Source organism: Cladophialophora psammophila (assembly GCF_000585535.1).
Source record: "Cladophialophora psammophila CBS 110553 chromosome Unknown aczJe-supercont1.2, whole genome shotgun sequence".
Taxonomy (NCBI): domain Eukaryota; kingdom Fungi; phylum Ascomycota; class Eurotiomycetes; order Chaetothyriales; family Herpotrichiellaceae; genus Cladophialophora; species Cladophialophora psammophila.
This window is the reverse complement of record NW_006912923.1, coordinates 1,703,932-1,729,606: the sequence shown is the minus strand read 5'-3', so window position 1 is coordinate 1,729,606 and position 25,675 is coordinate 1,703,932. Positions and strand designations below refer to the sequence as shown.

General features: G+C 51.7%; 10 protein-coding genes across 10 annotated transcripts; 5 read left to right on the top strand and 5 right to left on the bottom strand.

Annotated features, from left to right (window-relative positions):
- Positions 1 to 268: 268 nt before the first annotated feature.
- Positions 269 to 856, top strand: A1O5_01968 (uncharacterized protein; the record flags this gene model as incomplete). Its single annotated transcript, XM_007742584.1, has 1 exon — positions 269 to 856. One exon carries the CDS (start codon positions 269 to 271, stop codon positions 854 to 856), a length of 588 nt encoding a protein of 195 aa, XP_007740774.1.
- A 326-nt stretch (positions 857 to 1,182) lies between these two features.
- On the bottom strand, positions 1,183 to 2,971 carry A1O5_01967 (uncharacterized protein; the record flags this gene model as incomplete). Its single annotated transcript, XM_007742583.1, has 3 exons — positions 1,183 to 2,429; positions 2,483 to 2,644; positions 2,704 to 2,971. 3 exons carry the CDS (start codon positions 2,969 to 2,971, stop codon positions 1,183 to 1,185), a joined length of 1,677 nt encoding a protein of 558 aa, XP_007740773.1.
- A 665-nt stretch (positions 2,972 to 3,636) lies between these two features.
- Positions 3,637 to 6,380, bottom strand: A1O5_01966 (uncharacterized protein; the record flags this gene model as incomplete). The annotated part of the gene is made up of 2 exons (XM_007742582.1): positions 3,637 to 6,165; positions 6,216 to 6,380. The coding sequence occupies 2 exons, from the start codon at positions 6,378 to 6,380 to the stop codon at positions 3,637 to 3,639; spliced, it is 2,694 nt and encodes an 897-aa protein (XP_007740772.1).
- A 626-nt stretch (positions 6,381 to 7,006) lies between these two features.
- On the top strand, positions 7,007 to 10,366 carry A1O5_01965 (uncharacterized protein; the record flags this gene model as incomplete). Its single annotated transcript, XM_007742581.1, has 1 exon — positions 7,007 to 10,366. The coding sequence occupies one exon, from the start codon at positions 7,007 to 7,009 to the stop codon at positions 10,364 to 10,366; it is 3,360 nt and encodes a 1,119-aa protein (XP_007740771.1).
- Positions 10,367 to 11,429: 1,063 nt separating this feature from the next.
- Positions 11,430 to 13,485, bottom strand: A1O5_01964 (uncharacterized protein; the record flags this gene model as incomplete). Its single annotated transcript, XM_007742580.1, has 7 exons — positions 11,430 to 11,739; positions 11,804 to 12,106; positions 12,153 to 12,247; positions 12,294 to 12,383; positions 12,429 to 12,519; positions 12,570 to 13,329; positions 13,380 to 13,485. 7 exons carry the CDS (start codon positions 13,483 to 13,485, stop codon positions 11,430 to 11,432), a joined length of 1,755 nt encoding a protein of 584 aa, XP_007740770.1.
- Positions 13,486 to 14,668: 1,183 nt separating this feature from the next.
- A1O5_01963 (uncharacterized protein) lies at positions 14,669 to 15,562 on the top strand (the record flags this gene model as incomplete). Its single annotated transcript, XM_007742579.1, has 2 exons — positions 14,669 to 14,704; positions 14,762 to 15,562. 2 exons carry the CDS (start codon positions 14,669 to 14,671, stop codon positions 15,560 to 15,562), a joined length of 837 nt encoding a protein of 278 aa, XP_007740769.1.
- Positions 15,563 to 16,181: 619 nt separating this feature from the next.
- Positions 16,182 to 16,484, top strand: A1O5_01962 (uncharacterized protein; the record flags this gene model as incomplete). The annotated part of the gene is made up of 1 exon (XM_007742578.1): positions 16,182 to 16,484. The coding sequence occupies one exon, from the start codon at positions 16,182 to 16,184 to the stop codon at positions 16,482 to 16,484; it is 303 nt and encodes a 100-aa protein (XP_007740768.1).
- Positions 16,485 to 16,778: 294 nt separating this feature from the next.
- On the bottom strand, positions 16,779 to 17,396 carry A1O5_01961 (uncharacterized protein; the record flags this gene model as incomplete). The annotated part of the gene is made up of 1 exon (XM_007742577.1): positions 16,779 to 17,396. The coding sequence occupies one exon, from the start codon at positions 17,394 to 17,396 to the stop codon at positions 16,779 to 16,781; it is 618 nt and encodes a 205-aa protein (XP_007740767.1).
- Positions 17,397 to 19,507: 2,111 nt separating this feature from the next.
- A1O5_01960 (cyanate hydratase) lies at positions 19,508 to 20,087 on the bottom strand (the record flags this gene model as incomplete). Its single annotated transcript, XM_007742576.1, has 3 exons — positions 19,508 to 19,555; positions 19,602 to 20,015; positions 20,067 to 20,087. The coding sequence occupies 3 exons, from the start codon at positions 20,085 to 20,087 to the stop codon at positions 19,508 to 19,510; spliced, it is 483 nt and encodes a 160-aa protein (XP_007740766.1).
- A 935-nt stretch (positions 20,088 to 21,022) lies between these two features.
- A1O5_01959 (phospholipase D) lies at positions 21,023 to 24,880 on the top strand (the record flags this gene model as incomplete). Its single annotated transcript, XM_007742575.1, has 3 exons — positions 21,023 to 24,106; positions 24,155 to 24,767; positions 24,819 to 24,880. The coding sequence occupies 3 exons, from the start codon at positions 21,023 to 21,025 to the stop codon at positions 24,878 to 24,880; spliced, it is 3,759 nt and encodes a 1,252-aa protein (XP_007740765.1).
- Between the last annotated feature and the right edge of the window lie 795 nt (positions 24,881 to 25,675).

The following is a 25,675-nucleotide window of genomic DNA, read 5'->3' as shown; positions in this document are numbered from 1 at the left end:
GGCCTCTCGTCTCTAATCTACAACCTCCCTCCAGAGCGCTATAAGCCGATACCAATCCCTCCCTTCTATAGGCGCTGCTGGACAGCCCGTTGGAGGACGTTTTCTGCCAACAACAGCAACTGGCAGCTTTCTGCCGGGATTTCAAGTTTCTCCATCTCGAATAATAAAATCAAAGCCACAACCCCACTAAAGCCACATTCAGAGCCCCAAATCACGTCGGTGCACCCTAGTACCTCAAGCTCCTCTCTTTGACATAGCAGAAAAGAACATGTCGACCTCTGGGCCTTCAACGGAGACGGCGACCACAATCCCTGTGCCTCCTTCCCTCACCAGCTCTACCTCCTCGTTACCACCCGCGACCTCCCAAGCTCTCATTCAGCACCTCCGCCAAACTGGCGCAATCCCCGATCTCAGCTCCCTTCTCGCAGACAGTCTTGCCCGGACTGGCTGGACAGACCGCGTCCGCGCCCTCGCGCTCGAGTTACTCAGGAATGGCATGTGCGATACTTTCCCGGAGTTGATGACAGAAGTCATGCGACGGGCCAAGATGCCCAAAGATAGCAAGAACCCAATTGTGGAGAAGGAGAGTAAAGATGCGAAGACGAATGGTACAAGCACGCCTACGACCGCTACAAAAACGACAGGGCCTGGACCAGGAGGCGCGGCGACAGCGACAACATTGAATGGAGGCGGCGTGAACAGCAACAATGCCATTGCGCTTTCCAAAGAATGGTCCGGCGGGCCGGATGGATTACCAGACGTTAGGATTCCGGAAGTCACCGTTGAGCTAGGAGTGGAATTTTTGAAAGAGAAGATCAAGGACGTTGTCGAGCCCGTCGAGGATGACAGTGACTAGTAAGACCTCTAGGTTGCGGTTGAGCTACGGGTTGGGATAGGAGGCCTAGAGGCTTCCGTGTATGATATGGCATAGCGAGCGGCGTTTGATGGATTCGAGTGAAGGGAGGTCTCGGTGCAGGACAATTGGTACTAGACGGATTATGAATAGGGTGGAAAACCTCGCTCTACATCGAGTCGGTGGCGGCTTTGATATGGTTGGTGTCCATGTGCTCGTCGAGGATCTTACCATAAACGAAAACGAGCGCCGCCTCTTCGGCTCTCAAATCAATATCGCTTTTGAGGCCCTCGCTAATACTCCGTATCTAAACAAAAGACGCAACATGTTCATAATACACCGCCCGGCAACGTCTGCGCTGTTGGCATTGTCCTCACGCTCGCTGCACCGCCAGGAGCTACTCCTGTTGCAGCAGTCCCTCCACCGCCGCCGCCCAATCCTCCAAGGGGCGGCTTCATCCCTACCCCTGCCGTTGATGGCATGTCCCCAACGATTACATTTCCCAACTTTCTTAACATAAACATGGGCTTTTTCCCTTCTCTATCCAAATCCTTGAATAATGCGAGCGGCTTCTCTTCCAGTCCCACGCACCTCTCCTGGTCGCCATACACAATATACAATGCATATTGTCGCCAATCGGCCTGAATATTGTATTTCCTGAGTGCGGCCGGGAGCACTTTATAGCATGGATCTTCTAGTCCGACACGGAAAGATTTGAAAATTTCCACAGAGGGGGCATCGCCTCCTCCACCACTGTCTTTGTTGCTATGCGGATTGTGGCCCACACCAGCGCTCGAGGGCAGCTGGGGCGGGACAGAGGCGGATAGTTCCCTCGAGGGTATGAGTGTGGAGGCATTAGAGATTGTACTGTTTGTAGGGTTGAGTTTTCCAGAGGCAGACTTTGCGGAAGTGGGAGGGTCACGGTCGCGTTCGATGGTGACTTGCCGCTCGTCCGCACCATCATAGCGCGGGATGGCAGTAGTGGCAGTTCCCCCTTCACGTTGATAAGAGCGCGGGGCTAGTGGTTGATGTTGGTAGGGGAGAGGTGAGGTCGGAGACGGGACTCCTGGAGAAGGATGTGGATATTGCGGTAATGCGCCACCTGACATTTGTGCCGTGAGCGAGTTGGAGGCTAGGCTTGCTGCTGCGGAGGGATCTAGCGAGCCGTTTTCGGCGGCGAACGTCCTGCCTTCATGGATCGTGCTGGGTATGTGTGTTGGAGAATTGTTCTTGGGTGTTGAGCTGAGACCTAGCTTCTTTGAGAATGTGCGTGTGAGGCTGCTCTTTTCAGGGACTGGCTGGGTTGCCACGGGAGGTAAGACGACATCTTGCTGATACACCTCGGGACTAATGGTAGCGCCTTGATAAGGGGCATAGGGAAGAGGTTCTGATCGTTCTTTGGCCATCTTGAAGACCGGCAGTAATTCCTGGCGTAATTTACGGTAGTCATCTGCCAGTCTGGTCAACTGCGCCTCCGCCTGAGCAATTCGCTCGTCCCGTAGTCTGAGGATTGATCGAGCCAGTCGATCAATGTCTTCCTTGGTTGCCATTTCATGCTGAGGGTTTTGCTCGGCCGCTAGGAAGAGAATCAGCCTCATACCAACTGACAAAGCGGAACCAATAGCTTACTTGGAGGAACATAGTCATCTGGTTCAATGGGAATGTCCTGGTTGACTTTCATATCATAGACATTCTTGAGGATTGTGAGTCTGTGTCCCACGCTTGCGATTCCCATCTCTTTCAGCTCATCATGTTTAAGTGCAACAAGGGCTTCTCCTTCGATGCCATGTTCTGGGAGAAGTCAGTCCTGCACGCACTCATTCGCCATCGCTATCTGTGAAGCTGCTTACCGACAAAAGCATGGCAGTACTGTCTCAGGTTCAAACTCGACACAAATTGAGCGCATTCTTCTGATGTCCATTCTGTTATTATGGTCCTGGGCAGGCTTGGGTCTTCCCCCGAGTTGTCAAACGTCGTTGGAGTGTGTTCGTTGGAGGCTGGCTCAGAAGAGGTCTCCGAATCGGTATGTAGTTGGGTAGGCGACGTCATGACGCTTCTCTCATACTCATCGTCGGCGTCAGAATCAGCATGGTATGTGGTTCCGCTAGGGAAGGCCATGGTGTTTGCGTCAAAATCCGATTGCGGCGCTTGGGTCAAGTTCAAGCTTCAGTCCTCACGCCCCAGCCGCATGAAGGCTCGGGGGCAGGATAGAGACTCAGCAGTCGTTTCGACGCTTGACGTAGGCAGTTGGCAACGATACTATTTGATTGTTGCTTCAAAGTCGGCGGTCTTAGGGTAGTTGAAGACTTCCGTCGAGTCAATTCGAAGGGGGGGGCTGGTCGTACTGGGTGGTAGGTTCGCGGCGAAAGGCTCTGTCAGGGGCTTTGTCTTGACCGTCGAATGTCCAGTCAACAGGCCAGGGAGGCTCAGTCGCGCTCTATGCAAGAAAGAGGAGTCTCAGTGAGACTCAAAAGCGTTCAAGTCCAAGAAAGCTGCTTGAAGGGAAGTTCAAGGTGGGCATGGGATCGCAGCATGCGTACGAGGTATGTACGGGGCAGCGACGGGGGCAGAACGAGGCTAGCCCCGTTCTGCCCCGTCAATAGTCAATAGCCAATTACATGCCGAATCCGCTGCATACGCTTTCTTTCCATTTTTGGCCATGTGATATCTCGCTTCAAGCCCAGTCCAGTCTGAATTGGTGAGAAGGTTTACTCGGTACAACTTAATATGATTACGAGCATTTAGGGAGTCGGATCCGCTCTTCGTTTGCAAAGCTATCAACATCACAAAACCAGTCGCTCAAATGAGTACTGGCCTTTGTTCCTCCTCTCCAGCATTCTCTTCTGTCGGATAGTCCGATGTTGTAGCTGACCCCCACCCCTTCTGATCTTGACGGGACTGACCACATTCTCAACTTTCATGCTCAGAGGAAGACCTGGGCCAAGCTGCAGGTCGTCTTCACCTTCGACCGTCTCCGAGCACAGCGTCACTATGGCCCCAGGACGCTGGTTAGAGACCGCTAATCCAGTTCCATAAATGGGAAGACGCGCTCCCGCAGCCTGTTGCTTCCGCAGAGATTCTTGATATCTCAAAGTCTCGCGGAGAATCCCTTGCAACTCTGCAACATCTTCAAGGTTCTGCTTGGTATGCGTGATCTCCGTCACCAGTTCAGGCACAATGTTTCCCATAAAATCCTCGTGATCCAGCGCCCCAAAAAAGCCAAGAGGTCCGATGGCGTCGACGCATCCTGACAGTATTTTGATGCTCGCAGCGAGCTTGACAGTCGGCGAGGACTCACAGTTGGCGGGTAGGTTTTGGAATGACCGTGTGTGGCCCCCTTGAAATAATTGCTGCCGTAAGAACTGAATGAGAGCAAGTGCTTCTGTCTGAGAGAGCAAAGCTTTCAAGTTAACAGAGATGACCGAAGTTGCAGCAGCGCCGAATCTGTCCAGCGCCTCAATTAGCGCTCTCTGCAGTTGGGGAGGCAGCCACGGCGTGTTTGTTGCTGATGCCGACAATGTCTGCACTTGCGCGCCAGCGGAATTCAAGGGAACGTCGACATCCATTGGATCTGTTCGTCGGTCTGCTTCGGCCCCAGCTGCCTCAGATGACGTAGCTAGAGCTTGCCGAATGAGAAGCTGCACCACAGCTGCTTTTTCTTCCACATATGGACTGAACCCGTTTTCGAGACATTCAACCAGTAACCCATACGAGGGGTCGGCGCCGAGCAGAGCTCGTGCAACTGCGTGTATACCACCAATTGTTACCTCGGCCCCAGGCAATGAACTCGAGATTGCTTTCTGCAAGCTTCGAGGTGAGAGTAATCCCACTCGACACAGCCAGATAATGAGTTTAAATGATGGAACCCGGATCTCCAATTGCTGGCCCGCGACGGTGGCGTCATTGCTTTGGACACTGTGACTCGGAGCTGTTTGGAAGATCTTTGACAGAAGGTAGTTGGTCTTGAAGTTCGGGACTGTTATAAGATCCAGAGGCAAATCATCGTGCGTCTTTTGAGGAAGGGAAGACTGCATCGTAGCCTGCCGGATGTCGTTGACAAAGGCGTTTTCAAAGCCGGAAACATCCCCGGCCTCGGCTAACTGGTCGAGACGTTGTCTCACAGACTGCCAATCCGCGCTGGATTCTGGATCCATGGTTGCAATGCCAGTCGCCGGCGGCAGCTGTTTGTCGAGAGATTCAATCGCCACATCATGGCTCTTGATTCCACGTCCGATATTTTGAAGGAGTTTGGTTCCAGTCTCAAGTAACTGCCTCGAAGCATCTGCAGAGATGTCTATTGCGAGCAGTTGATGACGCCGTCTCCCAATGACACGCGCAGACTGAGGGAAATAAGCGAAAAACTCAACAGGGCCGCTCCGGTCTTGCACAGCCATTCTCATGCGTTTCCGCTTCAGATTGCCCTTGTTGGCATCGATTCGAGCCTGTACACTCTGGAATTTGAGGTCATAGAGCTGGAATGACTCTTGAAATGAGCAGATGGCAAACGCTGGTGAAATGGGCATGATTTCGTAAGAGCCATTCAGCCCAGTGTGTAGTGTCGAAGACAAGTAAGGTACCACACCGGTCAAGTCATACGAGTACAAAGTTGGTCCAGCACGGAGGAACAGATTCGACGCCCTGAAGTTAAATGCGTAAGATCTGTCTTTCGACGAAGGTGGCTTTGGTTTGTTTCCTCCTGGGGTAAGTTCATGATCAAACAATGGGTAAATCGGTAGCCTCTCGGCCGCAGCGCTCCGATCAATTGCGCCTACTGACCAGACACCATAGAACACGCCGTTAGGGTTTGCATAGTGCTCACTTTTGCAATATGTAACCGCCAAGTAGCAACTCTCGGGTGTAGCCTCACTGACCAGATCCGATCTTTCCTTTAAAACTGTTTTCTGTGCCTCCGAAGTTGTGAGATGTTGGATGGCCAGTATTTTGACATTCGGGAAGCGTTGAGAACAGAGAGATCCTTCAGATAACGTAGCGTTCAAGTTTTCGGAGAAAGATACGAGATTGCCATTTTGCTGGATGACTAGAAGTTCTTTTGCTCTTCTTTTCAATACCACTTCAAGTAGTATAACGGGGCTCTCTTGTTCATCCAATGCTGCGCTTGCAAAGGAGGCAGGACGGAGTGTATCATCTCCTGAAGTCTGGAAAGATTCAATCCGTAATGCCTCTCGCTTTATGGCACAGTATGTCGTTCGTTGGGTCTGCCCTCCGGAGTTTTCGCGAATTGAGCAAGGAGGTCCGAGAAAACGGGCGGAAGGAGGCACAGGATAGGAGGCAAGAATGGTTCCATTTTGGATCTGGAATCTTGTCAACGTCTTGTTGTATGTAGAGGATAGTGTATTAGTACTTCATACAGCCCAAGGGAGTTACCATCCACAGCCACACAAATTTCTTTTCTTCGCTTCTTCAGCCCGCTGCGTACCGAATATACTGTGCCGAAGCGGGTAGTAGCATCTGGCTTGGCAGGACGAGGCAATCTTGACAGGACATGGGGAGTTGAGATCTCCATCATTGAGGCATGAGGCTTTCCAGCACTGCAAGACGGTGTGCGCACTGCGGACAAAAAGTTTTGAGGAACTCCACAAAAAGTTTGCGGAGGCTGCGATGGTCCTCGTCGAGACCCGAGGGCCGCTTGTCGCTTGGGTCGCTAGGCGCTCCAGGCGCTTCCCTAAACAAGGCAAGAAGAGCAAGCAGGACCCCTTTGTCGGCTTAGCGGTAGATCTCCCGCCTAAGCAAGCCTATCAGCGACCGATTCGCCATGGGCAGATGCAGCCAATAGAGCCTCCCCTGTACGAGGGCTCCGTGCCTCCCATTGCCTGGGCAGTAGGCATGGCAATCGCGTCACCGACGCGCTTCCTCTAATTCAGTTACACCATAACCACGCGCATCTCAATTTACCGTCAGCACTGACATTCTCTCATAGGAGGACCTCGACAAACACTTACCTGCACCCTCAACGGCACAGTCAATCAATTGATGTGCTCCATACAAGGAATATGAGCAGAATCCAGACTCCGTGACGCCACCAGTTACTGGAGAGCGACTGACTGGCAGGGCAATGGCGACGCTGCTGGACTATGGCGCTCCTCCAGAACACAAATCCCATATGCATCCGTTCTTCAGGAAAGGTGCACAATCATGTCCTCTCAGAGCCTTTCCAAGTTGCTGACACTGGTCATAGCAGTCGTAGCAAATGACACTTCATCCGATCGACCACCTCCGAGGACATTGGAATTAGACGGCACAGTTGAAGACGAGTCTGCGAAACATTACGAAGGGCCTGGTTCCATGACTGGCCATGTGTCATACATGGGGGCAGCTGAGGCCACCACCGGAAGGTCGTGGAGTGTCGCTGATGGTGATGACCTTGAATACGAAAACACCAGAATCAAAAGGCGAAGAGTCTCTGTCAGCCCAGAGCATCCATCCTCTGAGCCAGTGACAACGAGGGCTACAAGTACAACCCAGATGGCATGGCATGATCAGCTTCAGGAAGCAGCAAAGACATTTGTGGAGGTTGAGCCACCCTTGGGATGTGCTGAGAAGCAGACAACACCAGGCCAACCTCTCTTAAGTGACGAAGAGAGTGTGATTCACGCGCCTCTGCCGATAATGTCAAAAGAAAGTTCCTCTAAATCGACAAGGACAATCCCTTATGTGCAGTCTTCACCTGATGCTTCGTCACTTCCGATTGACATCGACCTTACGGGATCTCCTGTTCATCAATCTCTACCAACCAATAGTACTATGGACGATCATTCGTCCAAGCAAAGCAAGCTTTTCCCTACTCCCAGGAAGAAGATTTTGAGAAGCGGTCACGGAAAGCTCACCTTCTCACCAAAAAAATCAAAATCTCCAATGCGCTCGTCACGGACCGTTGAAACCGACACGGGTGGGGAGAGCAGTGATGCGAAAAAGACTGCCAATAGATCTAAGAAACTGGAAATGAAGAATGGGAGGTTTGTCTCCTCCTTGCGCGTTACCTTGTCATATACCGCTCCAGACTCTGGACTCAAGATCAACGATATCTTGTCCGGCAAATCCGAAAAGGGCAGCAGTGAAGCTGGGGCAGCTCAAGCAAAGGTCTCATGGAGCAATCCGGGAACGGGCAAGGCGACACATCCGTTCTTCTTAGGGAGATTGTCCAGCAATATTCAAAAGCAACCTGAACTGAAAAGTGAAACGTCCTCCATTGCAGCGGCCTCCGAGGATGAGACCAGCTCGAGGTCCAAGCCGCTGAAACCCTGGAAAGACATTATCTTCGAATCTAGAAAGTTATTCCAGAACAAAACTGCTCCCTCGCTGCCCCTAGTATGGCCTCCAACCGAGATTCAACATGTACAACCGAATCAGGTCCCAAATTGTGCAGTCACAGTTCGGACACTCCCTTTGTCACGCCCCAAATCCAAACAGCATGCCATGCGCATCAACACGGATGAAGACGTTCTATGGAACTTTTCTCAAGATTTGAAGCACAAAGTCGACAAGCCCCTCATTCACATTCCTGAACGAAGGGTTATGAGTGGCAAACAGCTGGTGAGACTGATTGAATCTATGTATGGTATGGAAAATCAGTCCAGTTGTCAACCAGCTTCAATCTCAGATCTAAAAGTAGTCATCGAATCGACACCGAGTTCTTTTGACAAAGGCATGGCAGCCGGACCCCAGTTATGGTGTCACGAGTATGCACCAAGATGCTGGCAGGAGGTCTTGGAACCACAGAGTAAAGTCCTGCACGACTGGCTGGACAACTTGAAGGTACATCAAGTGCAAACTGGCAAATTACAACTGAAAACGAGGCCCTCGACTCCAAAAAGGCGACGGAAGAGGAAATCGGAGATGGACGACTTCATTACATATTCGGACGACGATGATGCCCGTTCGACCACTATTGGAAAGAATGCCATTCTACTCACAGGCCCTCCGGGCTCGGGGAAAACTGCTTCCGTCTTTGCTGTTGCTCAACAGTTAGGGTTCGAGGTGTTCGAGATCCATCCAGGTATGCGACGAAGTGCAAAGGATATCCAGGACAAGGTGGGCGACATGACACAGAACCATCTAGTTCGACACGCCGACTCATCGAGCCGAAGATCCAGTGTCTCGATCGAGGACAGAGATACAGCTTCTCCGACTGTTGAGCCTTTACCAAAGACCCACAACCCTATCACAAGTCTCATGGCTGTCGGCATGGATGGCAAGCAGGCAAAAATCGCTGACATGAAAGAAATCAAAGAACCCAAGATCAAATCGCAGAAGCAATCTCTCGTCTTGCTTGAAGAAGTCGATATCCTGTTCGAGGAAGACAAAGGTTTCTGGAGTGGTGTCCAATCACTTATTCGGACATCGAAGCGACCAGTCATCCTCACTTGTAATAGTGTCGACTCCATCCCGATGGATGAACTAGACCTCTTCGCTGTCCTACAGTACGGCCGTGCCCAGCCAGGGGTAGCTGCACAGCTACTAGGATCCATTTGTGCCGCTGAAGGACATCTTCTACGTCAGGAAGCCTTGCAGAACCTCTACCTCACGAAAGGCCAAGATTTCCGTGCGTCGGTCATGGAGCTCAATCTCTGGTGTCAGATGACAGTTGGGTCCCAGCAGGGAGGTCTGGATTGGATGCTCCCATATAACGAACAGTCCAAGCTCAACCCAGATGGCTCGGTGACCCGAATTGTCAGCCAAGACACCTTCATCAATGGTCTTGATTTGTTACCTACGGATTTTGACAATACAGAAGGTCTGATCCAATTCACTCAGGACCGCCTGGGCATTCCGCCCTTGGACTGGGTTAAAGATAATGTGTGCACAGGTCGCACTGAGCCGAATCCAGTCTTGACACTGGACGACATGCTCATTCTTTCCGAGGCAAAAAGCGCAGTGGATCTGGTCGATGACAAAACAGCACTTATGCTAGCAAGCGCGATGAAGAAAATGGCCAATCCCGCTCCTAGTTTCGCATGCGCTTACCCATCCCGAAGGGATGAAGTCGTTCGTCTGTGCCTCGACCAGCTGAATGAATCACGGCTTGTCCAATCCACGATATGCGAAGCATTCGAACCTCTACTCGAAGAATCACGTATCGGTCTCCCCAGCGCCCCAGGCCGTAAAGCACCCTCCCTGGATAATCGCTCTGCCATCTCACTTGTGACGGAAGTCGCTCCATACATCCGCTACATCGTGTCAAACGATCAACGACTTGAACAGGTTCGGAATGAATTACATGGAATGAGTCAGCATGGAACAAAGAGACAGCGGCGTACTAGGGCAGCAAGGGCAGCGTTGGAAGGTGGGAACAAGAGTACAGTAAGAAGAGACAGGTGGTTTCCTGAAGAGTTGGATTGGCATGCAGTGATGAGGACGGGGAACGAGTGGCCTCAAGCCAAATATGTGGAGACGTGGGATGGTTCGGCGGCGCCAACACCTTCCTCGTCAACAGGAATGGGAGTGGAAGCCGCAGAGCCTGCAGTGCATAAGTCCTGCAACCCACCAGTGCGGTAGGCGAGGACGGGCGGACATTGAAGCCAAGAGAATACCAATTTGGGCACCTGAACAACGTAAAGCCTGATGTGCGTTGAAATCAAGGCAGCTGGGTTTGGGCGAGGGTTTTTCACCAAGCAAAGGGATGGATGAAATGAGGCTCGGCCAGATATGCCACACCAGCATCAGCATGGGAATACAATATGTTACACTACATTGCATGGAATGACGATATTCTACCATGCGACGGACGAGAAAGAAAAATGAAAAGGCCTCATAAACCGCGTTGTCGACAGTGCAGACTTTGCGTTCCTACCATCACCCTTCTCACTAATTAGTACCTTCCACTCCTTTTGAGATCCAGCCTCGTCTACTACATGCGCAGGTTAGGCCCAAGCCGAGTCAAAAAGAACTAGCACACTCCTTCGGGAGGCCTGCGCTGTTAGAACAGAGGTGCTCTTCGTTGGTAACAAGTATTCATTATTCCACTTGCCTTGGAAATAGAGGTCCTCTGTCCTCTACCAACACGATCAGCTATGCTCGACGTGGCCAGCACTTCGTCGTTATGAGCAGTACCTGGCAACGTTGGATGCGGCGTGTGTTTGCGTTCTCGGAAAACATCCCCCCATAGATAGGGCCGGATTCGTGGGATGCGGTCCACCAAACAGTAACAAATCAAACGGACCTAAACAACGGATCAGTATGTTAATATTGATGCATTGTGAGATTGATCTCTCAAGTAACTACATGCTTAGTTATCATATGCAAGCTTTCGGGACACAGGCTATTCAGCTCTCTTCCCACACCTGGTATACCGACATAGTGCCCGGACCATATTTTCTTCCATCGATACACAAAGGTCAATGTCTTGCTGTACATGAGTAATGAATGGCGTCTCTGTTCATGTTTCTTATATGTGGTGGTGACAAAATGCATGCTCCAGGGACGATTGTGCATGCTCGAGGCAAGAATGAGCAAAAGGAATCAACATGGGTAGTACCAGCAGACCAAGAACAAGATGCACGTCAAAAATAATTGGAAACATGCGAGAATGGATGTCCTTGGCAGTTCTGACATGGCTGGCTCATTTGCTGGACTGCGGAGGAGTGGTGGTGTAGTTCTCCTTGCCGCTGGCTGGCTCAACTCTAATGGTGACCTTCTTGGGACTTGGAGTCTTGGTCGTCTTGCTTGGGTCGCCATTGTCCGCGATGATTGCAATGGAAGCACCAGACTTGGACGGGACTTCAATGTAAGGATGAGGTGTTGCATTGACCGGAAGGTTGGTTCGAACAGTGGTGGAGTTGGTAATTGACTGCAGGCCCCCTTGCATCGGCCAAGTCGACGTGGAGTTGCGAACCATGTTCACAGCCTTGTTGTTGACACCTGGCAGCTCACTGAGGAACACAAAGTCAGTGAACTTGAAAGGCACAGGGGCTTGGGCAGTAAGGCAAAACTTACGGCGGAGAGACTGACGTCGCTGGAGTGAAGCCATTGGTAGTTCCAGCAGGTGACTGGTAACTGCCGTTCGGGCTGATGTGGTTGTTCATGTTCTGCAGTCGGGAAAGAGTTGGAGATGGAGTGTGCTCAACCGAATAGCTGTACTCTCGGCTGCGCCAGTTGCGACGTTCTTGACTCTGTTGTTTGAGTTGCTTCTGAGCCTTAGTGTCGGCAAAGCGGAGGAACAACTTGATGCCGTCGTGCTCATTGAGGACGGAGTGGAACTCCTTGATGACACGTTCTGCAATCTCACGGGTTTCGAATCTGGGACGGTCAGCAACGTCTCAAGGATTGAGACTTCTTTCAATACCTGGCAAAGCCAACTTCTTTGCTGACTCCGGACGGAGCATCGCGGCAGATCTTAGTGGAGACGGCGTGATATGGCAGAAAGTGTTTGGCCAGGTCCTGGTCATGTTAATCAAGATGGCAAGCATGATAGGAGAGCACAAACCGATTCGTTCCAGTCAATGGGAACCCCGGTGCAGTAGATATTGGTGGAGTTCTTATCTTCAAGGTCCTTGAGTCGAGAATTGCGAGATTTCTGAGAGTGTTAGATGAAAGTGAAATACAATGGCAGTGTGCTGACCTGGGCATAGCTGGCTTGAAAGCCAAGATGGAAGAAACCGCGGATACAGTTCTCTGCTGCAGCAGGAGAATAGTACATGACGAACCCGAACCTGGATAATGTTAGCGAGGGTAAACATGTCAATGAGGTGGGGCAACGGACCCTTTGCACTTGCCAGTATCTTGTTCGATGATGGCCTTGCATGATTCGATCTCTCCAAAGCGAGAAGCCCAACGTTCGAGATCCTCATCAGTGGTATCCGGCATGAAGCCACGAATGTAAACATTGGTGATACCCTCAGGGTTCTGAAGACATTTGGCCAGGCTGAGTTCTTCTTGGTTTGTCCACATAGCGGGCACTGCGCGAGGCATGGGAGGATCACGATTGACTAGCTCATCAAGATTGACCATCTCGTAGGATTTGTTGTCCTGGCACTTCATGGGTTGAATAGGTCCGGCAATATAGTGTTGGCTGGCAGGCGTCGCCGATAGATAGGGCATGGAGTTGTAGTAGTCCGATTGACCTTGAAGTGCAACGGCTTGGTTGTTGGGAGCATTCTCTTCGTTTGAAGACCAGGAGCCTCGACGACCTGGATCAAACCCGGCAACGTTGGATGCGAGATTGTATGGCCAACCATATCCTGGGAGCGTGCTCGTAGTCATGTTGGTGTTGCCAATGAAGCTTGGAAACATTCCAGTGGGAACGTAAGGCAACTGGGAGGCACCATCTCCGGCTGAGGTCTGGTTCTGGCCGTAGAAGCTGGGGAGCGGCACGGCTTGACCGGATGGCAACACCATCAAAGGACTGCTGTATCCCGGACGATTGACTGCACTCATCTCAGTCTCAACAGAAGCAGAAGGTGGCAAGGTCGCTTTGAGGTTCTGCATGTTGGCAAGAGGATTGGAATTGGTCATGGTCATGGCTATTGCGTGGTGAGCAATTGTACCTCCGACTGTGCATTCCAGCTCTTACCTCCGTTGTACTGTTGATAGCCCGATGCAGTGTACGGCATTCTTGACTGGGGATAGCCAGCATATGCAGTGCCCGAGGCAGACTGGGTTGCAGGTTTGTCAGACATGTCTACTGGTCTCTGGCACTCGAAAGTCAGTATGCTTCTGAGAGCAAGGGTAGGCTCAAACAAGAAGCTCCTCATCCGATTGGACTCACCCGCGACGTCGTCACCACAAGAGTAGCTTGACACCACGCCTCTCTGTGGCTTTTCTGGGGGTTTGGGGGTGTAGAAATGGGATGGAGCCCAATGAATAGAGCAGCAAACGGGGGAAATGAGAATGAGCAACCAAGATGCAGAGCTGGATGGATGATAAGAGGGAGGAGAAGCTAACAGCGGGGGACTTGAACAAGCAAAGCTGTAGCTTTTGTATTAAGTGAAGTGAGATGAAGAGAGTTGAGGAAGAAGAAGAAGAAGGAAAAAAAATGAGGCGGGTTGACATAAGAGAGAGAAGTAGGAGGGAAGCCATCGAGGCGGGTGCGTCCACGGCGCCCACGGCGTCGGTGGCAGGAGCAACGACAATAGGCTGGGCAACCTCGAAGTTTGAATAGCCCAGCACAATCAGTCCCAATGGCAGTAGCACTGCTGGAATGGGTCTCTTCTCAATGCATCTTCGAGTCATGTTCTTAACGGGCATCAATAGGGCGCCATTCATTTCTACCACACCTCCTAAGCGACCACTGGAGTGAGGAGTCGATTGAGGGCCATGAGCGAAATTCTTGGGTCGCCGCCACCCTGTACAGCTGCGCCAGCTACCAGTCTCTATGAGAAGCCACAGTTAGCCTCTGTCCTCTCGATCTTCACCTCATGGCCTCGCCCTCTGCCGAGTCTCCTGCGTCGATACTTCCGTAGCTCGTTGATAGATACACGATTCAGCAATCGAATATCACGTCCCGGAGAGGGCGTAGTGCTTTCCACTTCTCCATTTGGCAGCCATTGGGCCGGGCGCCTTCTGAAGAACTTGCGATGGAAGGCGGTTGGACAAAGAAGGTGTGAGGAAGTGATGACTTGAAGTCGAATGTCAGACGAGTGGCCAAAGATCAAATGCTCTACCGTAGCAGAACCGCCAAGCCGCCTCGGTCGCAAGACCGATGAGGTTAAGTCGTACGGTGAATCTTCAACTGCCTCTCCGCATCTTAAAGTTGGAGAAATCGCAGACTGGCAGCCGTTCTCGAGTCCATGCTTCATTCCTGAAAAATCACAGCCTCAACTTAGCCTTGCATTTAGCTGGAGCCAGCACCATATCGTCAAGATGGCCGCAGAGATTGGTGATAAAACATGGGAAGCAGTATGTGGAAAATCTAACCAAACTCTTTCTCTTATCATACACTGACATCGGCTGCAGTTTTTACACCAGCACAACTCTCTCCTGATCCTGCTCGACTCCCACGCTTCGTTATTAGCAGAAATGCGAAAATTTTGTGTCGACAACAGTGCCACCCTGGACCTGGTGCAAACGCGCCTACTCACCACCGAGAGCCTGATCGCAACGTTCAAATTATCTACCGAGTCATTGGCAGAAATCACCAAAGGTGAAGAGCAGAACATTAAGGAGGACACGAGAGCACCTGAAGCGGAATTACCCACCGTCCCAATGCCTTCGACAACAGCTAAATCGGATGCTCACCTAGCCACCGAGCCATTGCTGGATCCCAGCGGCCTTTTCACCGTCGACACGAATCCTACCCCAGTCGATCAGCTATACAAAGGGAAGCCTGTTATCGCGGTGAAAGCCAAGGACCGTCCCAAGCGGAAAGCTTCTGGGCAGCAGCCAGATTCAGGCCTTGTCTCTCAAAACGAGCCCCTGCCAAAGCGATCAAAAAAGGGTCATGAGCAAGAGGGACGGGTCCCCCAGGAGGAGGACGACTCATTTTTGAAAAGAGTCGAGGCAAGATCACGCGCGAAAGAAGAACGCAAAAAGGCGAGGTTAGACAAGAAACGCAAGAGACAGAGCGGTGATTCGACCGGGAGCGCCAAAGGTCCCATAAAGAAGAAGCAGAAAGAAAAGCACGAACCCAAATTAGCTACAGCGGCCACCCCAGTTGACCAAGAGACGCGCAATGGGAAGAGGCCGCACACTGAGCCAAATAACGACGGCACAAACGCACACTCGAGCAAGAAGAAACGCCGAGGGTCAAAGCATTGAATAAACCGGAAATGGCCAGCAGATAATACTCGATTGCTCGGCTTTGGTATGCATACCAAGTCAATGCCGATACTTTGTGGTGCCCTTTTCACGAACGAACAATCGCAAAGTGCTCCTCTGTGCACACACCCTCCACTCGCAGTACACAGTATGAGCTCTTGTTGTGTCACCCAACTCGAACTTAAACCCACGCCCTCCATAGCACCGCTCGCTCCAATCTCCGTCATCCCGCTTTCCTGTACTACTTGAGCAGTTGGCATAAATCGGTGGCTCGGTCTGCTTTGGAACCTCAAAACAGCCCAACTGCTTTTTGGACAAGGTACACCCTGGCTCGAAATTCAACTCTCCTTTATTTCCGTGCCAGTATTGAATGTGGATCATTCACGATAGTAAACAGCAGTCGGACCAGAGCTGCATTGAGTCTGAACTGCATTTTTCAGGCGACGGCCTAGGCCATACGCATGTGGACTCCACGCCTTCTTGCACTCATCAACTGATCAGTCCACGCCGTTGTCAAGACACCAAAAGTGAAGTCTCTGGTCGGTAATCTGATTGATACCATCGCCGTGAGAACAGACATCATCGCCAATCAAGGTTGGAAGCTCATACACCAGCAGACATGAGCAAGCCGCACAAACCCCGTCTCGCAGCCCGCATCTTTCCACCGCCAATCAAAGCCAGCTGCCCAAAGGTGGATATGGCCAATGCGATCACCAGTTCAGCGAACAGGCCTCAAATGACGCCACTTCACCGACGGACATGTGCAGCTCGCGTTCCAACCATCATTACGGATGGTGAAGCCAAGCAGCGCCATCAGCAGACTGAAAACAGCGAGAGGGCACGTGACGAGGTGCTGAGACAGGGCATCAAAGTGCGGGATTTCCAGGTCGAGGCGGATGCGAGGAGGTATGAGAGAAGCTAAGCCAGTTATTGCGGCGGTCGAGGTGTGTCGGAACCAGGTTGTGAGCGAGAGTAGATGGTAAGGGGAGTGATGGTAGACGGACATCATGCGGAGTCAGCACGCTGGCTGTGCGGGTGGCTTGTAAAACCCAAGGAGGCTTCCAGACCTCGTGATTGGCAGCGACTGGGATAAGGCGTGGGCTGGTAGAGAGCTCCCATACACAGATCCGCACCTATGTCCGGTGCTCAGATCGCAGTCCCGATTCATATATCACAGCCGGGGGAGGGCAGCAATATGAAGTTCGAAACTCTTCTTTCAACCACGGTTATTCCGCTTCTGCACAACCTCTTCGTCCATCTCTTTCAACTCCTCGGCTTTCTTCTCGCCTTGGTTCCAAACTTCCCAAATCTGGTCGACAATCATGCTTCCATAACCTTCCCCCTGCTCGAGTTTCTCCTGTTCTTCTTTTAAGCGGCGTTGTTTCCAGTCCTCGCTCTGCGCACCCGTCCAAGCTCCGCGAGCTTGATCCCGTAAGGTGGACGTCCCGTTCCTTCGCTCCGCGTCCTGCACCATCGGTTCGAGGGGTATCCGTTGATATCCATTCACCGAGTTACCAGCATCGTCGTCCTGGCCCTGGCCCTGTCGCAGCGGGGGTAACGGTCTGTCGTGGAAATGCCAACGCCGTGAAGCGTGGCCCATGAAGCCCGTCCCCGTGCGCTCTCTGAGCTGGTAGTTCGCCGACGCGACGAACGCGCCGGCCAGGGAGAAGGTGTACAGATCCAGCTTGCGGGGCGGGACGGCGATCAGGGCGGGTGCGAGGAAACACGCCGCGAGCGTCGAAGCGTGCGCGAAGCTGCGGTAGTCGTCGAAGAGCCTTCTTTGGCGCTGCTGCGCGAAATCCTGCTCCGTCCCAGACTCGGAGGGCGGCGCCATGATGACAGGACAGAAGGGCGAAAAGAACGAAGAGAAGGAAGGAGAGGGAGAGGGGAGAGGTGCCTATTTTAGCGGCTGCCGTTGTGTATCCATCAACCACGCCCGTTGAATTGAAATGTATGTCGGACTTCGAGGTTGAAGTGCTTTGCTTTCCACAGACACCTCAAGACACCTCCAGTATTCTTCGTTGGTCAGTCGCGTACTCCGACGGAGACAGCCCTGTGACGAGGGGCATATAGACCGTTCACGCAGTCCAGATTCTCTCGGTGCGAAATGTGTCACAAACTCTCACACGTCGTATTCTTCATTAAATATGGCGAAGAAAGTCCACCGAAGATCTAGCCTTTTCTTTTCCACCGAAGATCTAGCCTTTTCTTTTCCACGCAATGGAAATGTTGGCATCCCTCCCGGCGAAAACATGCTTCAGACATCGCGGTCACGTGCTTCCTTCTCATCGCTCAAGAAACTTTCTATATTTGAATGAAGAAAAAACAAGGGTAAAATGCCCCGACAGTTTGGCCGAGTGGTTGTAAGTAAATTTACCGTCAAGGCTAAAAGTGTGGGCATCACCTCTAACGAAATGTAGAAGGCGGCAGACTCGAATGGTCCGTTCTTGGACCAGAATCGCCATCTGCTGGGTTCGCCCGCACAGGTTCAAATCCTGTAGCTGTCGTTTTTGTTTTTTGCTACTTTTTTCTTCTTTCTTCTGGTTTTTCTTTTGAATTGTCTCCTCTGTTCTGGCACCTTTTTTTGGATCCTCGTAAGGAGAATACAGCTGAAGGGGAAAGGATAACTAGGTGTAGGCTGGGCGCGACCAATTCGAGCCGCGGGGAACCTCACAAAATAGTTCACGAACACCAAAAGGTCAAGAAACACACAATCAAAGTACGCGAGAATATACGAGAGAACTGAACGGTATTTATTACGTACGCAAAACTCTCAGTGCGTCCACTGGAGATATCTGCATTTTGCAAAACCTAATACCACGTCTGGCAGCCGACCAGCCAGGGGGGTGAATGGCAGAAAGCACCTATCAGCGTCTGAATAGGTGACCGGATACATGCTCAGTACCAATGCTTTCTGCTCGCTATGTCTGAATTATGGCAAAACACGCTATTTCTAGGGGAGGATGCTGTGCCAGAGAGTGGCAAAATGTCTTGCGACAATCGTGTGTATAACAATGTGTATATTTCGAATAGAAGTGAACAGGAGTGGGAATGGGTGCAGGCCGCTGCGGCACGCTGCTGAACGGCTGGAACACCAAAAGATCGCAGCATATAGCAGCGATTTCAACACCCCACCATGCGAGTCATGGCCACTGATGGACGGACCTTCTCACACCAGATGAGAAGGCCATCTCGGATCCTTGTTCAGCGACCGTGACGCGAGGGCATATCGAAGATGATATCGTCAGAAGGCGCCTGCGCCTCCCTGCGTGCTATCATGAGGAGGTAACACGCTATTGAACGATGCATGTGTACATTTGGGTGGCCATGTTGATGGATATCGGTAGAATCTGACCGAGAGTGTTGTGGCTGTCGAATTCAGGGTTGGTATTGAAAGGACTGGAAAAGGACTGGAAAAGTGGTGCTCGTCTATTGAACGACGCAAGTGTACATTTGGGTAGCCATTTTCACGTGGTATGGTAGTAAGCGATGGGCTTTCTGTAAAAGAGTGACTTGTAGTTGAGTTGGACTTGAGCGAAATTGTATGTGCGAGAAATAAATCGGTCGGGGATGGAGAGGGTAATAAATACCTTATCTCAGCATATTGCATAAAGACCAGTGAACTGAAAGCACCTCGAAAGAATTCTGTTCTCAGTTCCCCATTGGGTCATGGATGATTGAGGGTCGCCGCCACACAAAGAGGTGCGGCAAGGCTGAGCGCAGGGGGATGAGGCTTAATATTGTTCTCGTTTAGTATTGTCCCTTGCACACACAAAGCATTGGAATGCAGAAGGGCTTGCACAATCAAGTTGTTGCCCGCTGAGGAAAAGAACAAACAAGATTCCTAGGGGTCTGGCCCTGGGCGTGGTTTGGTTTCGTCCATGCTCATAACAGTACCTGAGTTGCACCAGTTTGACACCTCCACGACAATTATATGTTTGATATCTAGAATCGGGTGAAGGGCAGCCATTTGCCTCGAAGGGTGATTTTCGCCTGCATCAGATCAGCCCCGAGCTCTGGGACGCGTTGATAGTCTTACCCATGTAACGCCGTCCTTGTCGACCTCTTTCTCAACCTTGGTGGAGAAAGCGATTGCGCTCATGATGCCATCGCCAAACTTCTCGTTCATGACCGCTTTATACGCATATCCGTAGTTCTGGACGATCTCGTACAAGCGATAAATGAGTGGTTCCTTCGGGGGCATCTCCACGCTCTTTCCACGGTCTGGGAACCCGCTCATTTGTGCCTCGAGGATTTCATGGTCAATGTCAAAATACTCTGACAGCGCCTGGATATCCTCTGGAGACGCCGTCGCTTGTCCGTAGAACAGAGCAGCCACCGCAACCTCCTCTCGACCAATCGCCTTGGCAATTGCCTCAAAAGTCGCCTTCTTTTTCGCCTTCGCTTCGAACAAGGTCACAGAGGACTTGGGCAGGTTGGGATGTTGCGATACCTAACGATATTAGCTGCCATGTTTGCTCCTCCTCGGGGTGTGACAACTTACATCCAGAGTTGCGAGAGACATGTTGGATGCTGGTCGATGGAATTGCAACCTCTGAGGTCTGACGAAGCACAACGCAGGACGAGGCGCTGACCTAACAGCGGTGAAGGTAAGACGTTGTAGGGGACGCAGAGGCAGAGACATGTTGGAGGCAAAAGGACGCTGTATATATAGAGCCAATCCACAATGAGACTCCCGTGGAGATGTGCACTGGTCAACACTTGTATTTCCTTGAAGCTGTGCTCTCCTCCCCGCATCAACCATCATCCGGGCTAGTTGCCGTCATCTTTCGTCATCCAGACGACCCAGATCTGCCGGAACGAGATAGCTTCCGCCTTGCCGACTAGCTGTTCGAGAAGCTGGAGGAATGCTAAGGCAGAACGAAGACATGCGATGTGTTCCCATATCCAGGGTATGTCTGTGCCAATCCGATCGAGGGAGTTCTGCGTGTTGATGAGAAAGCCCTAAAGCTTCTTAGAATCAGCATCTTTCAATTGCCATTCCGCGACGAGGGGCAGCTTTGCAGGAGCTTGCCAGGGGGAGATGTATTTGGCGGGGCAATGAGGCGCAGCAGCTGCGAAGCTTTGCAAACTCGTCATTGGGGCCATTCAGCGCAGTGGAGGGTGTCGCAAGCACGCTGAACGCATTATGGTTGGCTCTACATGGGCCAAGTTGGCCCAGGCGCCCTCATATTACCCAGCGAGCCAGTATGCAGCGGTGTCCAGCTTGGCGGTGCTTCACTTGATTGCCATGGCATGAATCAGCTGAAACGTCAGTCACTCGCCCTGGTCATGGCTGAAACGAACTCCTCCATGACTGCCCGCCTCGTTTGAGTTCACCGCTGGACGTCCCTCATTGTTCTTCGCGCTGAGAGCAAATCTCTCGTCGCCGTCTGTATCCTCTGAATCGCCTGCCTTTTCAAATCCAGCCCCAGTTCAAGATCTTCACGGATTCCCGCCATGTCTTACCCACAGCGGCCGGACGACGACGGACTCGCATACAGTGACGATTATTCGCAGTCCCGTGGCAGCGGTGGACAAGACGGCACTGATCGATCGCTGCTGGGAGACACGTTCAAGAAGTTCAAATCCGAGTTCGACAAGTACAAGACCGGTCCCTCCTCCTCGTCCCAAAACTATGGCTATTCCGGCTCCGGCTCCGGCTCCAACCAGCAGTATTACGGACAACAAGGTCCCAGTACTGGATATCCCCAGACAGGTCAATCTGCCTATCCGGGAGGCCCGCCGACTCAGCAAGCGCAAGGCCGGCCGGATTTGGCATCCAAACTCTTTGATGGACTGCATAACACTCTGCAGAATATTGGCTCAGACGTCACAAACTTGCTAGGTCCAGGCAATCGACCCCCGGCCCAATCTGGGCCTCCGGCTCCAGGCCAGACTAGTTATGCAGGCTACGCCAGTGTGCCGGGATCGCAAGGAATCCCACCAGGCCCAAATCGCTATGACAGCTTCGCTTCGGAGAAGCAAGGTAACGATGTCAAGTGGTATGTTGATGGATGTGGATACTTCTGGGCAGTCAGTCAAGCACTCGAAGGAGCGAAGCACTCGATCTGGATATTGGATTGGTGGCTGTCACCTGAGCTGTATCTTCGCCGGCCACCCTCTCAAAATGAACAATGGAGACTCGATCGAACTCTGCAACGCGCGGCACAACGCGGTGTCAAAGTTAAAGTCATTGTGTACAAAGAGGTCACCCAGGCTTTGACTCTGTCTTCGGCGCACACTAAACATGAACTCGAGAAGTTACATCCCAATATTGCGGTCTTTCGTCACCCGGACCATCTACCAGATGCTCAAACGACCCAATCGTCCTTGATATCTTCGCTTCAAGCGCTAAAACTTGATGCTGCGGGACTCACTAAGCTTGGTGCAGATGCCATTAAGGGAGTATACGGCATGACCGACGATGTCATTCTCTATTGGGCACATCATGAAAAGCTATGCTTAATTGATGACAAGATCGCGTTCATGGGTGGCTTAGATCTTTGTTTTGGTAGATGGGACACAAATCAGCATTCAATCGCTGATGCACACCCATCAAACGCGAACGACATCGTCTTTCCTGGCCAGGATTATAATAACGCTAGAGTCATGGATTTCAGCGATATTGCACAACCTTTCCAGAACAAGCTCGACAGAACCAAGAACTCGAGGATGGGATGGTCCGATGTTGCTATTTGTTTGCAAGGAGCTTGTGTCCAGGACCTTCGTCACCACTTCATCGATAGGTGGAACCTCATCTTCGACGAGAAATACAATGTCCGCAAAGACCAACGGTACTATAGACTCCTCGATGATTTCCCTCACCCGGCGACTGGTCCAGGTCAGCGACCTCAATCACGGCCACAGTCGCAAGGGCACCTCCAACCTCCTGCTCCAGCTGGCGGATACGCACCACCCCCGGGCAGTCAACCCTACACAGAACCGGCGTGGCATACAACCAGCAGGCCGCAGACCCCGACGACGGGTCAATACCAGGCTCAGGCAGGACCCAATACTGGTGCATATGGCAGTGCAGCAACTCCCTCCATTCAGGGCACTCAGATTCAGTCACAACATTCTGAAGTACCATATGGTCAAACCATGGCGCCCGCGAGTCAAGGAGCTCAGACTCAACTACCAATCCAGCCTCCCCCTCAGACTTCTGTCGGTACGTATGGCCAAGTCCCTCCCCCTCCACCGCAAGCGAGCCCTCACCCCGCTGCTGGACCTTATGGTCAAGTCTGTAGTCCTCCGCAGCAGGTAGCTCCTGTCCAACAACCTCCAGCCCAGTCCTTTCAGCAGAGTTTCCCTCCACCACCTCCTGGGCCTCCGCCTCAAACATCAACGGCCCCAACACAGACTTATCCGGGATATCCACCCCCACCCAGTGCAAATCCCCCTTATGCTTCATACCATCAAGGACCGACAGAACTTTCGTCTCAACAGTCACCTAGCCAATCATACCAACCTCAGCCCTATCAACCTTATCAACACACCGGCCCAGAGCAAGCTCGGGGTTTCGACGAATATAACCAAGAGTCTAGCAGGGGCTTTGATGATTATGGACAGGGCAACGAGTCTGGAAGAGGCTTCGGGGGCGAGCGAGGCTTTCGAGGAAGAATTGACCAGTACAAAACCGAAGGCAAATTGCTGGGTCAACAACTCTCATCCATTGGCAATGTTGTCTCAGGTGGGCTTGGGGACAAAGCTCACCAGCTTCAAGGCAAATACCTTGGTGGTACGGATTCGTACGGGCGCCCGTATAATCAACCGCGACCCGTAATGACCTGTCAGGTACTTCGGAGCTGTACGACGTGGAGCAATGGAACCCCCCTTGAGCATTCTATCCAGAATGCATATATCGACGTAATTCGGAACAGTCAGCATTTCGTCTACATCGAGAATCAGTTTTTCATCACTGCCACGGGCGATCAACAAAAACCGGTCAAAAACTTGATAGGTCAAGCTATAGTTGAACGAATACTTCGAGCAGCCCGGAACAACGAGAAATACAAAGTGATTGTTGTCATCCCAGCAGTGCCAGCATTTGCTGGTGACCTTCGAGATGATTCTTCGCTAGCCACCCGGGCCATAATGGAGTTTCAATATAACAGCATCAACCGTGGTGGCCACAGCATCATGGAAAAGATAGCGCAGGCTGGCTTCAATCCCATGGATTATATTCGATTCTACAATCTACGGAATTACGATCGAATCAATTGTAGCAATACAATGCAGCAAGTCGAACAACAAAGCGGGGTGAGATATGAAGATGCCCGGAAACAGCACGATGATGCTGTGGGAGCCGGGTATGGGCAGTATGGCGAGAAGACAGGAACCACTCAATTGTCTCAAGCTCCTCAATACCAGCAATATCAAAGCGCCGCACAGCAAATTGCAACCCCTGGAAGTGGTCGGTGGGACAGTGTAGCAGAGTGTTACATGCTTGGCGGTCAGGACATCCGTACTGTCCCCTGGGACGGTCCTCCTGAATCTGAGCTCGATGCGTTCGTTAGCGAAGAACTGTACATTCATTCCAAGGTAATTATAACAGATTATGCGAGTTATTCTTTGTCTAATCGGTCGCAGTGTCTCATCGCAGACGATCGAATTGTCATTCTAGGGTCTGCCAACCTAAACGACCGAAGCCAACTCGGATCACACGACAGTGAAATCGCTCTGCTGATCAACGATTCTACGCCGGTTCAGACGTACATGAGTGGCCAACCGTACCAGGCAAGCGGTTTTGCAGCCTCCTTGCGGAGACAGCTCGCCCGAAAACATCTCGGTTTGATCCGATCTCAGCATTTCTTTAGGCCCGACCCCAATTTTGAACCAGTCGGAGTGCCAAATGCGTATGACTGGGGCTCACCTGAAGATAATGTCGTGGCAGATCCTCTCAGCGACACTTTCCAGGCACTGTGGAACAGTCGAGCAAGGACGAATACCGAAGTCTTCCGAAAGGCGTTCAGGGCGATCCCGGACGACTATGTGAATACGTGGGCTGATTACAAGGAGTTTTATGAGTACTTCTACAACCATGCAGATGCACAGGCTCAAGGCAAGCCCAGCAAACTGCCACCTCGCGTCGAGTACGGGCATGTTGTTAGAGCAGACTTCCCTGGGGGAGTGAGCGAGCTGAAAGAACTCCTGAGTCAAGTCAAGGGCACTCTGGTGGAGATGCCGTTGTGTTTTCTTCAGAGTGAGTGAGGTGTCTTGTCACCTTTCTGGCATTCACTGACTTGCATTACAGATGAAGACATTGCTAAAGAAGGGCTGACCTTGAATCCGCTGACTGAAGAGGTCTACACCTGAGGGAGAAGCCTAAATGAAAAATAAGTGGCACGTTTAAAGCCTTCGATGGTAATGAGCGTTCCATTTACCTCTGGAAATAGAGGCGCTCTGTCCTTCATCTACGCCGTTAGCTGTGTTCGATATAGCGACCACGTCATCGTCGTTGAGCCCTCTACAGCTACATTGGATACAGGGTGTGTTTTGCGTCAGACCGTGCCATTTCTTTTTCCAAGCTTGGAGGGCAATCTCGCCCACAGAATGCCACTCAAGGTCATTATTGTTGACAACTGAGCTATGATTGAATGACTGAATGAAATCTGAGCATGCATGTATTTTGTCCGCTCTTCCTTTTCCCCGAACCCACGCATGCTCGGTGCAAAGAGACACGTTGGCAGTTTTGGTTCAAGTAGTGGACGGGAGGGGACAAGACAGGACTCGAGGCATTTCGTGTGGTGTGTCGTGCTTGGCCGTAGGAATACAGTGGGTGATTACGGTGAAGCAGCCATATTTCTTGCGCCCTTAAATAAGCTTTCCGTTCCCTTGTCACTCCAATCTATCCCTTGATTCGGTCCTCTTATGAGAACATGGAAAGAGGCACCCTGCCGTCCAGATCTTTTACCAAACTCAGTCCCTTGCAAGGAAGGGACACTGTTGGTTGACCAGAGGGTCAGTTTCACCTTCCTGGTCCTCAGTGCCCAGCTGCCAGCTGCCGGCGGGATCCTCTCGCCTGCTTGCTGCCTTCCACGTTTGCTCTTTCACTGACCTCTTTCACTGACATCTTCCTCAACTTTGCCTTGTCATATCTGTCTTCCTCAC